At 37.1% G+C, this 13,756-nt stretch overlaps 1 protein-coding gene across 8 annotated transcripts in view; it reads right to left on the reverse strand.

Moving 5' to 3' along the window:
- EYA4 (EYA transcriptional coactivator and phosphatase 4) overlaps window positions 1-13,756 on the reverse strand; it is a 151,957-nt gene that overhangs the window by 43,274 nt on the left and 94,927 nt on the right. For 7 of the 8 annotated variants that reach the window (XM_030490652.1, XM_030490649.1, XM_030490651.1 and 4 more), the window contains exon 4: window positions 6,198-6,322. In XM_030490652.1, coding sequence (XP_030346512.1) covers window positions 6,198-6,322 — 125 coding nt within the window. Of the gene's footprint in view, window positions 1-4,910; window positions 5,016-6,197; window positions 6,323-13,756 lie in introns of all 8 variants that reach the window. The other variant, XM_032920030.1, reaches the window with a different exon arrangement.

Consider the following 13,756-nt stretch of genomic DNA (forward strand, 5'->3'; position numbering starts at 1 on the left):
TAATTGATTCTAACAATTCCCTAAGAGTAGCAGAGAGGAAGGAAACATTAGCTGTTAAGGGATGTAGCACATAACAAAAATAGTTTTGCCTGACAAGTGAAACAATAATAACACGGTTTCATGCTCATCTAGAAGCAAATTACTTTCACAGTGCCAGCATTCTGCCTCTTCCCTTCCCCTTTTACAGAGTCTATGAGAGGCTTTTTTAGGTAGGTCACCAGCAAGCAGTTTTCCATAAACAAAGAGAGAAGTTTAAAAGAAAAAGAACCAACAACTCAAGTAGGACACAACCATCCATGACAAGTCAGCTTCTAACTCAGAGGTTACCAAACATTTGGGTCCACTCTGAACTCAAATTATTTGTTTCAGATCATTATGCAGTCTAACCATCCAAGTTAGAACTGAAAGCACCACAGAGGCAATCTGGATTCTATAGTTTAATATGTTACCTGAACAGACCATCTGGCATGGGCTTTTGTAATGGAGTTTGGGAACCACTCTTCTAACTGATGTAGTAAGAAACAGCAGTACAGAATATACTACAGCTTTTATGAGATGTTTGACTGGCAAATGGGGAAACCTCAACATATTACTACAACTGCTTTGTGAAGGTCAGTTAGGAGTATGTGTGAGGCTTTATCACATATATATCAGCAACTTGCTTGTAGATACCACACGACTGGTCACTGTCCTGGGGTGCAGAGCGAAGCGGCAATGAGGACCTGCATGGGCCACTACCATGGCTGTATGCCAGGTATCAAAATTCCAAGGACACAGTCTGGGATTTGTGGAGAAGCCTCTGTTGTGACAGCCAGGCTGGCAGAGCCCCCCAGCAGGTCTAACATATGCCAAGCAAAGGCGTCTTCTGCCAGCTAGTTACATGATGCCTCTGTGGGACATCAGCTAAGCTGACTAAAGCTCTCATCTGTCAATATCACTGCATCCACGTTTGACTTCACTGGCAATAGTAAGGGAGGAGGGTGAATTTCATGTTCTGAGCTGACAATGTATTTAAAAACTACAGCTCAGATTCGAGTAATCTAATTTAGGCATATAAATGGCTTGTATGAATCTCCCTTTCTGTTCAGTCAAGAAAGAAAGGTACTTCTAGAGGGCAATCAAGTACAAGTACAGCCTGAGTTGCCCACAGTTCACCCTCCCTCTTGCAGTATGTAGAAGAACAGGTAGTGGATGAGCTAAATAAAGGATTTTATCATCTCATGTCCAGACCACCTACAGAATCATTCTGCTATTCTCCCCTGTGTCACGGAGCTCACTAGGAATTGTACAGCTACCAATACAGCCACCTGTGACAGGCCTTGCATGAGTTACCTCTCCTACAACATCACACCCGATTTCCAGTCACACTGCTTAAGTACATCAGTACATCATATAGGATGCTGCAGATGTCTGCCATTGCACAAGTGACCTACACTGAATTCAAAGGGGTGCCTGTTTACATCAAGTAGGGAACATATGAGAAATTTGGATGTATATGTCACTGTGACAGGAAGAGTGCCCTGCAGTGATAATCAAACTAATACCTCCTTACACAGTTTTTACAGTTGTATCTATCCATTCACTGAATGTTATTAAAAAATATTTGAATGTGTGTCTTTTAAAGTTTTTTCATTATAATCTCTCTTAAACACAAAACTGACACACCCATATACTCTCCCTGCAAGCAGCAGGATATTAATTCAATATGAAATCATCAGGGAAGAATTTTAGGCACATTTTCTCAAGCTGCTGTGCACTCCTTGTTGTTTTGTTATTATCTTCTCATTAAAAAAAAAAAAAAAGCTGTGAAAAAAATTAAACAAAATGAGCAGTCATTCATAAAAGTAATCAAACATTCCAATTTCTCTATTTAGATGGAAAAATGTGATTTTCTATTCGTCAGATCAATGAAATTTACATGAAGAAAAAGCTTAACAAAACGACTGCCGTCACGGAACCTCAGGCCTCTCAGCCATGTGGAATATGTATTGTTGCCTGAAGCATGGAAAGTAATTAAATTAATTTGTTTTCTGATTCCTACATACAGATGTCTGCATGTACTTCAGCAGGAGAATGAAAAAAAAAATCATACTAAATTGGGAAGTTCTGTATTTTTCCCTCTGAAGATCTTTGGTAATATTTTACTTTGTAAGATGCATGTCTCTTTTCCCTGCAGAGTGGATATTTACCTACATGAAAAAAACCTTTTTAGTACCTTTATCTCTGTTCAAGAAGGTATTCCACTATTGCTCACACCAGCCTACAAACCTGTGTTCAGTACTGCATCCAGACACTCCAGTATGTGCCTAACTGTTATATTTAACAAAAACTTCAGTAATTAATTGAAATGTTTACATTAGAGTTGTGTCTAGCTCTGGTTAATACCAGCTGCACTGCACCTCCATCAGCACCAATAGTCACCATCTTTTTCTCTCCTTGTCAAACAGAAAAGGATCAAAACCAAAGGAAACTCTCTCGTGTACTTAACTTGAGGAAAGCCATCATATTGGCACTGCGCTTTGTTGAAAAATACATGTACAAAGTATTTATATGTGCTTGACTTTAAACAGTTCTACTTCATTACATTCAGATTTTATCACAGTAACAATTTCATCAAGGTCTTTCCTCAGTGTAGCTAGAGATTAGACTATTATTTTCTTTCTTTATGTTGCATGTCATTAAACCAAAAGGGGAAAAATCACAAAGCTAACTTAAAAAAACCTAAAATAAAAATTCTAACATTAGATCAAAAAACCAGGAACATGTAAAGCTGAAATCAAAATTCAAAATAAAATCTGACACCAATTAAAAACACCGAATCATCCTTATGTTTCACACATGCGAAATAAAGCATGGTTCTGATACTACTATGGCAACCGCTCTAGACATAATGCAAAGACGAAGAGTTTGAACCAGCATTTTTGATGAATACTTTAAAGACTATATATTTAATATTCTATTTTTTGAAGTGTGGATTAGTTTTAATTATTTTTTTTTTTTTAATACATTCTGAAACAGTAAAATTAAATGAAAAGCAATCTCAAGCTGGAAATACATTCCAGTGTTACTACCAGTGAAGACTGCATGTGCCAACAGAGTAAATCTGCCATGACTGTTAGGGACTGGGACATATGATGTACAAGGACAGACAGAAGAAGCTGGGAGTGTTCTGTCCTAGGAAGAAAAGGCTGAGGAGAGAGTTAATTACTGCCTACAGCCATCTAATGGGACTGAGCAAAGATGACAAAGAACAAAAGCACACTCTTCTCAAAAGACACCCTGTGAGATGACAGAAGACAACAGACACAAGCTGCAGCAAGGGAGAAATCCAATTAGAGGGAAATTCTTCACCATGTGAGTAGTCAGGCTCCGGGACAAGTGCTATGGCACTTCCACCTTGGAGGTAATCAACACTCAGCTAGAGACTGTCTTGAGCATCACCATCTAACAGCAAAACTGGCCCTGCATAGAGCAGCGGCTGGCCCAGCTGACATCCAGCAATCTCTTCCAAACTTAATTATTCTAAGATGAACTCAGAATACAGCTCCCACCAGCCAACAGCTTCTACAATACATATTCTTTACTTGACTAAAGGACTTAACAGCCCAACTTGACTTCTACTCTACCAACCTGCTTTGTGGTTTGTTTTTTTTTTCCTAAAGAACCTCTGTATGTTAAGGACTGAAAATACACAAAGACTTTCAGGGGCAAGAGATGCTATGCTATGCATGAAGCATGACAAGCAAATGCAATAGCTAGTAGAGCAACAAGTCTTACTAAAAGCTCACATAAACCAATAAAACAGAGCTTGTCATAGGAATGATTTTCCTCTTTCTTTTAGAAAGCCTAAGGGTTTTCCTAAGTACATAATCAACCAGAAGCACACCTATGCAAAATTAGATTTAATGCAAATAATGCAAGGACTTTCTCATTAGATGTCCTCACTACCGATAATTAGTATTTAAATTATTACCTTCCACATTATGTGAATGTGCTGAACAGTTAACTCCAGTAATGGATTAAGTTAGCTCAGTCCTTCCTTAAACTTAAATTTTTGTAACTGAGCAGGAGCATCCACAAGAAATTGGTTATTCTAGTGCAAAGTATCTTTTGTGTTCAAGTCTGAACTTTTTTTCGGTGTAAATTCTCTCTGGATATGTGGCTTACAAGTGGCAAGCTAATTCTGAGAGAAAGTGTTTGAGCTCTTTCTAACTTTAGTCTAAACCTGCACAGCTTAAGCACCTGTGTAATAGCCTGTAGAGGGTCATGGCGATGCATGTTTACATCTATAATTAATCTTATAGGTACTGCAACAGTGTCATGTATATAATTATTAATCATTATACCTGATAAAAACTAATAATACATTACCGGAACCTCATAAATGAAAACAACAGCTTGGAAAATTTGGCCAGATGTTTGTAACGTGGCAGGTTACATATATTAGCGTACTAGACATAAGCATTAATTAATAATGAAAGTAATAGTACGAGTAGTAACAATAACATCAACCTTGATTTGTGCTCAGGTAAGCATGCAATGTTGTACCTAAAAATAAAACAAATGGGCATTCTGTGGAAAATCCATTGGTCTGACTTGCAGTAACGCTGACTACTGGCAGTTTCTAGCAATGTTGGTCACACGGGGCTCTCCCAGTCTCTCAGAGCATGTAGACAGTCAAGCTAATTTTCAGTGGCTTAAATTCTTCTTGCTTACCAAATGACTTTCAAAGTATGGTAAGATAACCATATATTGCAACTTTCTACCAGTTTTCTGACTGTGGTAAATGCCTCTGAGAAGGGGTGAAAAAAAAAGGGTGGGGGAAAAAACACTATGAAAATATTCAAACCACATAACAAAAGAACAGAGCAAACCAAGAGAGATGTTACACAGCAGTCACGAAGGCACACCAGCACATGCATGCACTGTACCAGGGTCTCCCATACTTGTTGCAGAAGAGGGAGTACTGCAACTCAGCAACCAGTCTGCAGTATTTAACACAGTCATGTTGTCTCCTGAGAACAGGAATGGTACAACAATGGTTCATTCTCCCAATGTCTGTTCAGTGTATGTGAACAGTCTTCAAGGCAAGTAAGTTGGTTTTGCAATTTGAGCCAAGTCTTTTAACTGCATTGTATGCTTTTATTAGTATTATTTTAACTGGTTTATTTATGCAAGTATAATATAGAGGCATCTAGTTACTAGTGTTCGTTAATGATACGCCTGAAGTTTTCCCTTCCCTTTATGCCAGAATAAAGATTCTATTTAAAAATACAAATAGGTTGAACCTTAATGGTTCAGCCCTTCTCTGCAGAGCTCTATTACCCTCACAAGCACATGCACTTTTTACTGACATTGACTTTTTTTTCTCTTTAATAGGAATAGTGAAAAAATTGCTTTACATTGTGGCCAGAAAGAGCAAACAAAACAAAAAAAATTCCTGGCAACTGTTAAAATAGACAGCAACACATAAAATCCAGAAAAAGAGGGCTGAAACTTTAGTTTGACTCGTATCCATGGTGTCACTCTCATGGACACAAATGCAAACAGGACTCCGTCTCAGAACCTGGTACGTTGCCTCCCACTGCTCCAATTCACTTATGGCAGAATCTATTATCTGAAAGCACTGGAACATCTGTGTTGCACCTGCATGGTACTGCTGTCCCTACAGTAATAGATACAGTAGTAATAATGAGTTACTTTTGCAGAAAACCTAAAAATCTCTTTATGATAAACTTCTATTACCTGCAAATAAATGGATTAGCATGTTCATCATGTAAAAAAATTACCTAAGCCCAATTTTGATGTACTTCTTTCGACAGAGATCGTAAATGAACCTAAATGTATGTAGCTCAGGGTATAAGAGTAAATTATTATTCAGCAATGAAGCATGATGCAGAAAATTATATGTTTCAAGTTACCAGCAGGTTTAACCAAACCTTTAATACTTTGTTCAAATCAACCATTTCACGATTTTCATTGTTTCACCTTTGCACAGTTCTGCCTCTTGCTTCAACTGGTGTCAATCAAAGAAGTGCTGTTGGAATTAGTAGATTTACACTGGTATGGCTGTCATCTTTTCATAATTCTTGCTGTGCTTTGTGCTGTGTTTATGTTCATCCTTGAATTTATGCTTAAAAATGCGTTATGAAAACCAGCCCAAAACCTTCTATGTGCCAGCAGTGTCTTATACTTACCTCCTGTTCCATTTGTTGTAACTGAAGTGCTACTGAGATTAGGTTTATCCAGTTTGGAACCACCTGGTGCATCACTACTTCCAACAAGATTATGAGGACTGGCTAGATCTTGCATTTCCATAGACCTGTTAAAGAAGAAGGTGACAGCATTTAAATGCACTGTGATAGTATCTATAATCATCTGCTTTTTCCATAACATTTTTTTTCACTTGGAGAATTTGTAGTGCAGCCAGATTAACACATCAATACAGGTTCCTTAAAGGTCATCTTTGCTTTTTACCAAACCTAGAAAACTAGCTAATAATTTGATGTGAACAGCAGCAACACCCATATTTTTCACTTTTAGGTATTATGAAGTAAACGATACAGGCTTACGAAACTGCTCAAAAAGCTTGTTAAAAGATGTGCGTGAGGGAGCATGTATAAACGGATGGACACCTGGAGGGATAAATGGATAAATGCATGTATGTAGGTATTTCTCAGAGGAAAACAGAGATATTTCTTAGATGAAAACAGAGAAATTAAGTGAAAAGTCAGTCCTTACACAAAAAGTTAGAATAGGAACTTCTGTCTCCCATTATCTGTATTCCAACTACCAGCAGTCACTGCATCAATGCTAAATCATCTATGTGAATGAACAGTACATAAAGATTTTTGACTCTTACAAAAGCATATATTCTCAATAGCTCACTTAGTATCTTTTTTCTTCTGAGACATTTCTAGGAGACTTGCAAAATTTCAAGTGTATTTAGACTGCAGTGGATTTCAGTGTCACAGTTGTACTGGGAGACAGTGGACAGCTTTCATTCAGTGACAACATAACTGCCTTTCTCAGACAATGCAGACAAAGCAGACAAGGAGCGTTTCTTGTTAGACTGGTAATTGCAATCCAATTTGCAGTGTGTGCTCAACTATTCCTTGCTTCATTTATGAGTTAATTACACAGATTTTTTCCCCAAAGAAATATTTCTGCTATGTATAAGCAAAGTTGCCAGCCCATCTGCAACAGGAGAACCATTTACCATATGTATACTATAAAGGCCAACAGAAAGATTGTCTTACAGAGCTGTAAAAGCTCAGTTACATTGTAGAAGACTGAAATGGCTAGGAAAGGGATGAGCAGTTGGGGTAGTTCAGTAAGAATAACTGTTCCTGTATATTTATATTCTGACCAGGAAAATCAGTGGCAAACTGTTAATGCAACAACCAGACCTTACTTATATATTGCAAGTTTCACGTTTCACTTTGAAATCACCTATCTTCTGTGCTGCACACATCCTCCTCTTGGGACAAAAAAACCCCCAAAACACCCAACCCCCGCTCCAAACCCCAGCATCTTTCACTCAAATACGGGTCTGTTGTCTGAATCTATTTTCTTCCTCCAAGATAAGGAAAAGAAATAAAACCCACAGAATGAAAATGTCTCCCATTTTGTACTCCAAATTTCACTGATCTCCTGGATGCTTTAGCTTGCCTCATTGCATTCACTTAACCCAAGACACAGATTCAGAGCTTTAATGTCTTGAATATGCCCCAGGAAATGTTAAGAAAATGCACTGGAAAACGCACCAGAAAATGCACCAAGGCCTTACTTAAAGGCACTCGAAGCAAAGAATCTCATTTACTCTGGTAAAAACACTCAAATCAAAGCTGAGATGCACTGATACTACGCTGTCAGGGCAGCCTCCCAGCAGCAGTCTGGATGAGCTGGAGAAAACTGCTATTGCAGGAGGCCATGCAACAGCAGGTAAGAATTTTATAGACGTATTCAAGGAAATGCAAAGGCATAAACTGAGATCTGAACTACCCTGACCCGGATTTCTTCATCTAATTGTACATACATTTCTACACATCTGTCAGCAGTGTATTGTATTTATTGTCTACTGGAAATGTGATCAGTGTTAGACGAAATAAAATGCAATCAAGTGGTTTACAAGTCTGTCAGGTTTTGTTTAGTAGTTCCTGTACAAGGATAGCAGCTAAAGGTTAAAACAAAGTCCGAGTTTCCATTTTGTATGTGTTTAAGGGAGCAGGAGAATGCTACACAAAATAAACAGTGTTTCATTGCATATACAGTGTAATACTCCCCACGTGTTCACTTAGCAGTTTCAGTGTCATGATTTCCTGTTCAATATGATGACCCCACAAACACCTAATGGGCAGTTCTAGCTTAGAAAGTTCACATGTGCTTTTTTTCTTGTTTAGCAAGAAAATTACAATAATTTCTTTTCAAGTTGGCATATATCATGTCCACAGATGCAAATGCTTCATAAGCAAAATCATAGATTTACCCAGCTAGTGTGTTTAAGAATTATCCATCTTAAGCACTTTTCACACTCAAATGAATCAGATTTTTTCACTCGAATCAGATTTTTTTCATCAGAAAATTAAGTCAACTGATTCTCATTTGCTTGGCAAAGAATATAAGCAGTCAAACTTCGTAAAAGGAAGTTTTAGTTCCATACAAGGATGAAACCTTTTGTGCAGGAAAGTATTTTATTTGCCTTAGATTTGTTCTGTAAAGCATATGGCATCCCAGTCCACAGACATGGCAAGTTAATGAACTAATACCATTTTAAAAGTAGTGCATTTACAAATATACATTTTCTCTGCATGAGTAAAAGACATCTTGCAGTTATTGGTAGTCTAGTAAGGATAAAATGATATCCAAACCAGTAAAAAGTTTCACAAAACCATGTGTATACATTATACTTATCCTGGGTGCTCTATCCTGTGTGAACAAGCAAGGGGATTATTTTAATATATCCCTATGCAATTTATTCATTTATTGAAGTGCACATGTTACCTTCTGTGTAACAGATGTCATTCAATTCACATTTCTGGATGCATTTGGTTTACCTTTAGCATAAAAATTCTCGGGAAGATGTAACAGCCCTGCTAAAATCTTAACAGTTTCAGTGAATGGAGGATTCAGGAAAAATGCTTAATAAAATGGATGAAATAATTCCAACATCTTGAATTCATTTTGTCAAACTAAATGTTTATCAGAGTCCTGCTTTCATTGAGTTAATCAGAAGCAGGTTTGGGTTCAGTATGTGTTTTCCTGCTCTAAAAAAAGTCAGAAAGAGTGATCTCTGAAGGACCAATTAATACTTCTAAGTTTATGCAGTTATTTATTAAAGACTGTTTTCTAGTAAATGCAGTGTGTTTTAATTTAAACAGAATAAAGCCTGTTGTTAAAACTTCTTAAAACCCTACATTGTACAACTTTATTTTTTATTTTTTGTCCTTCTGCCAGGCATGTAACTGTCTGAGCTTTAGTTTTCCCCCTCTTGCATTGTGTCAAGCTGCTTTTTAGAGTAATTGAGTAAAATGCGATGTTGTAGCAAATGATAAATTTTGAAACAGATTTCTTCCTAAGAAGAGGTTTTAATTTTCTCTTGACTCTTTGTCTGAATAACATTAGGATGATTTCGAGCTCCTGATCAAAAACCTGAAATCTGGCAAAATGGTTTGTCTTCTATTCTGCTTTGGCTATGCTTTAAGACCTTGAAAACTGGTATTTGCACATGCTTAGTGAATCATTTTAGAGGTTTACTGGAAAAGTCTCTGAAATGTCTCATTTCACAGAACAGTCTCCTAGACCTCTGTGGGTTTAACTCCAACCTTGATGTGGACAATGCTACCTAGTTGAAGCGCATTTCTATCAAAAAGATGGCTGCTCAAGAATCCTGGCCTTCTACTTTAGAGCACATTTTGTTTCCTGGCCTGAAGTGACACCTTTTCAAGGGTTAACCTATGTTCAGAAATTGGTTAAGGAACAGCATCCAAAGAGAGAAATTCCCCCCACTCCATCTTTACACAGGCAGCCAAAGAGAACTGGTGATGCACACCAGACCACCAAAGTGCACAGCCCAGCACCATAACCCAACCTTGCCTATGAAGGTTTAAGTATGGCTAATTATGATTGCCCCATTTGACAAGCACATCACTGTATGTCTGTATAGCTTTTGCTTGTATTATATTAAAAGTAAAAAGCTCAAGCCTTGCTTCTAGGATTGTGTTTTTAAGATTCCTAGGGTTTTTGTCTTTCATTACAATCCCATTTGTGCTCTGTTTTTCTTCAGCAGAATTAAAATCTACTTCCAGAAAATCTGGGTTGTTATAACTTTGTTATTCCATTTGCATTTCCAATTAAACTACTATAAATGTGGACTAAGAGCTAGGTCCTTACAAAACTCAAAATTCCACTGATTATTCATGAATTCTATAAGTAGATAATATTTAGATAATTTTCTTCTTTAAAGAGCTCATGTTTCAAAATGTAAACTTTTCACTACATAATCTTCTTTTACTGCATTTCAAACTTTACTAGACTGAAAGCATGAAATCATTTATCAAAGATTTACAGAAGAATATTCTAATGTGAAAATAAGTATTTCAAATCCTAGTCTAACCAGAACATTTTACAAATACTGATTCCTCACTGTGCAGAATTGGCAGCAAATCCAAAATAAAACAGAATTGAAAGAAGGACTAGCTAAATGCTATTTAAAATTGAATTATTTTATTCAGTTTATAAATTAATCAGGATTTTTTTTTTTTTAATGTTTTTAAAGGATTTTTCTTCTTAAAATTATTTGATAGGAAATTCTCCACATAATTTTCTTTAGCAGAACATTTACTAAACTTCACTGTGGCAAAAATGCACGTTCTCTCCGGCTGTTTTGGTTAGTGTTTCCCCCGCTTTTCTTATATCCCTCCTGTTGTAACAGTTCTTACATATCCCAAACTTTTACACGGAAACCTGAAACCTTGTCCAAGTAAGATGTCAGCTACCTTGGAGCTTCTGAAATTAAACAAACAGGGAATTTCCCTTTATTTAAAATTAACTTTCAGAGCAACATGAAAGCTCGGTAACAGAGCTACTCAGACTCCGCTAAATATGTTTCCTACCTCTGTCAGTTCAGCTCTCCAGCCAACTACCGTTTTGAAGACAAGTAGGGTGGGTTTTCTTCCATTTCCCATACGCATTGTTTTAGCCAGGTTTTTCAGCCACGTTCTGCACATGGCTAGTGAGCCCACCTCTCTTCCATACACAGTCTGAACTGGCTCATACAAGCCTTTCACTCCGACAAAAAATTAGAATGGAGGTACACACACAAATTTCATTAGTCCAATAAAATCTACATTAAATCTGCAACAAAGTTTAAATCAATGACAAGAGGTATACATCATATTTATATAAGTTTTTTCTAAGTTATTTTTAGGAAACTGTATTTTACACGTTACACTCATGGTTAGGCCAGGGATTTTTCTTGTTTACTTGCACCTACACAAACAGTAAATAATGCAATTAAGAACAAGATACACCAACTCTTTAACAGTTCTCAAAGACTCCAATGAGTAGTAAAAAAGAAGGGAGAGAGGGATTATGGATGATGGACAGGTTTTCAGGGAATATACATATGTATATAAATACAGGTACATTAACACACAGCTACATGCAAACTTTTAATGATTTTTTGGTGCTAAATATCCACACACACATGTATAATAAATACAGGAATACACAACAAAAACTTTCCAACATCTTTCCACCAAAGACTTCCACAAACAGTGCAACATAACACACAGACGAAGAACACTCCTCAAATGAATAACATTTTCAGCCATTATAGTAACTGAAAAATACATGTTAATATTTTCTTTTCCATGTGCTTTTATGATGCCTTTGTGATTTTTTTTGCTACTGTAAAAGGTAATGAAGAAACAGCAAAAACAATGAGATAAATTTGCTCCATTGAGATGACTGCTTCTCTTGTTCTCCCAGGCTCATCAACCCCTCCTTCTTTTCAAGCTTAATAGATGGCCAAAATAGCAGATCTTTCGCTATTCTAGGCACAATCTCACAAAAGCATGCCTCTCCACCATGTGAGTTCTGGGAGCTTGCCAGAGAGTTAAAAACAAATAATACCGCTGGACACTAGCAAGACCTCCTTTCCACTCTCCTTGAGGCCTCATTTCTTAACTTGTAAAGTGATCTGATACAGTACTAAGAAGCAGTAAAAATGTCATGTTATAGGGACAAAACCAGAAAATGCTCTTCAGAGTTTTATTTTATTCCTTCTTTTTTAACAATCCAGAAAAAAAGTGCTAAACATTTTGCAGCCATTTGGGGCTGGAAGATGGATTCTAGCTGTATATTTTCTATATTTCTCATGGTTTTGTAAGTAGGGTGTCAACTTTCATATTAAAAAAGTAAAAGAAAGAAGCAAAACTAATGCCACATTGATATTCCGAGAAAAATACTTCTCCTTCTCCTTAACCAATGTCAGATAGACGACATCAAAGACAGAACCTTAATGAAACAAAGAATTAAAATATTAGTTTTTCTATGTCAAAAAACACCATATAGGTAATAAATAATAAAAGTATCATGAGGTTCAGCTTTGTAGAACTGTAAGTGTACAATAAGGACTATACTAGGCTTGTTATGAACATGGATGATTCATTACAAGCTTGAATATCACCATGCAGCTTCCCAGAACATGAGTTCAAGCTCATAGGGAAATCACCTTTACCGAGGGACTGCAATAACTGCACTGTGGAGAGGATCTTTCTAATACAAAGTAACAATAACTTGAGGAAAACTCAAAAATGCCTGATGTTGTTTAATAGGCTTTCTGATCTCAACAATACTGCTTATCTTGCAGAGGATGGGACTCCTTAGGTGATCCTTTGGGGCATAAAGTGGCACTGGTTGTGATTGCATCTCGGTTTTTCTTTCATGCCTATTGTCCTTCTCTTGGCTATTCAAGCTCTAATTCCAGGAGAAAAAAACCCTCATGCAGACAGTATTATTTTATAGGTGCTGTCTGACAGGCAGCCAGTGTCAGTGCTTGGGATGCACTTAGTGCAGAGGGATCAGGTGAGAAAGTGGGCAAGCAGTTTTGGTGACAAAGGCCAGCACTGTAGCGTGCTTCCTTGTGACGTTCACAGCTAGAGAAAAAGGACATTTCTTTTAACAGCACTGCAGCTTCTTCCCTAGCCCCGCATCCCATTTCCACAGTTAAACTTTTGTTACCATCCTCCCTTTCTAACCCTGTGCCACCTTCAGATTCTCTGTGCTTCCTGCCAATGAGTTGTCAGGTATTTTTTCTCTTCATTAAATCTATGCCTCCCTCTTTTCCCACCGCATGAGCAAATGCCAAAGGCCATAGCTTTTGTTATTCTAGCATATAGCCATTGCTATAGTAATAAGCAGATATTGTTTTATTGAAAGGGATACATGGATTTCTTCTTCGTGGGTCTAGTGAGAAAATCTGGCTAAATACCGTGAAAAATAATTGCTTACAAATTCAAGTTTATTTTTGCTGGAAAAGAAAAACTGACATTTTCTTTCCCTGCCTAAGGAATAAAATGAAGGTGAAAAGGTTAGGTTTGCTCTGGTGATGACTAAACACAGCAATGAATTTAGAAAGCTTGGATTGTCATGCTGTATAATTGCTGAAAATTATTATTTGCTTAAAAGTCAGTAACGGTATGGTTTCTCTGGTTTCTGATTGACCGAGACATTTTATTTCAGTTTAATGTCA

Source organism: Strigops habroptila, chromosome 6 (assembly GCF_004027225.2).
Source record: "Strigops habroptila isolate Jane chromosome 6, bStrHab1.2.pri, whole genome shotgun sequence".
In the NCBI taxonomy this organism is placed as follows: Eukaryota; Metazoa; Chordata; class Aves; order Psittaciformes; family Psittacidae; genus Strigops; species Strigops habroptila.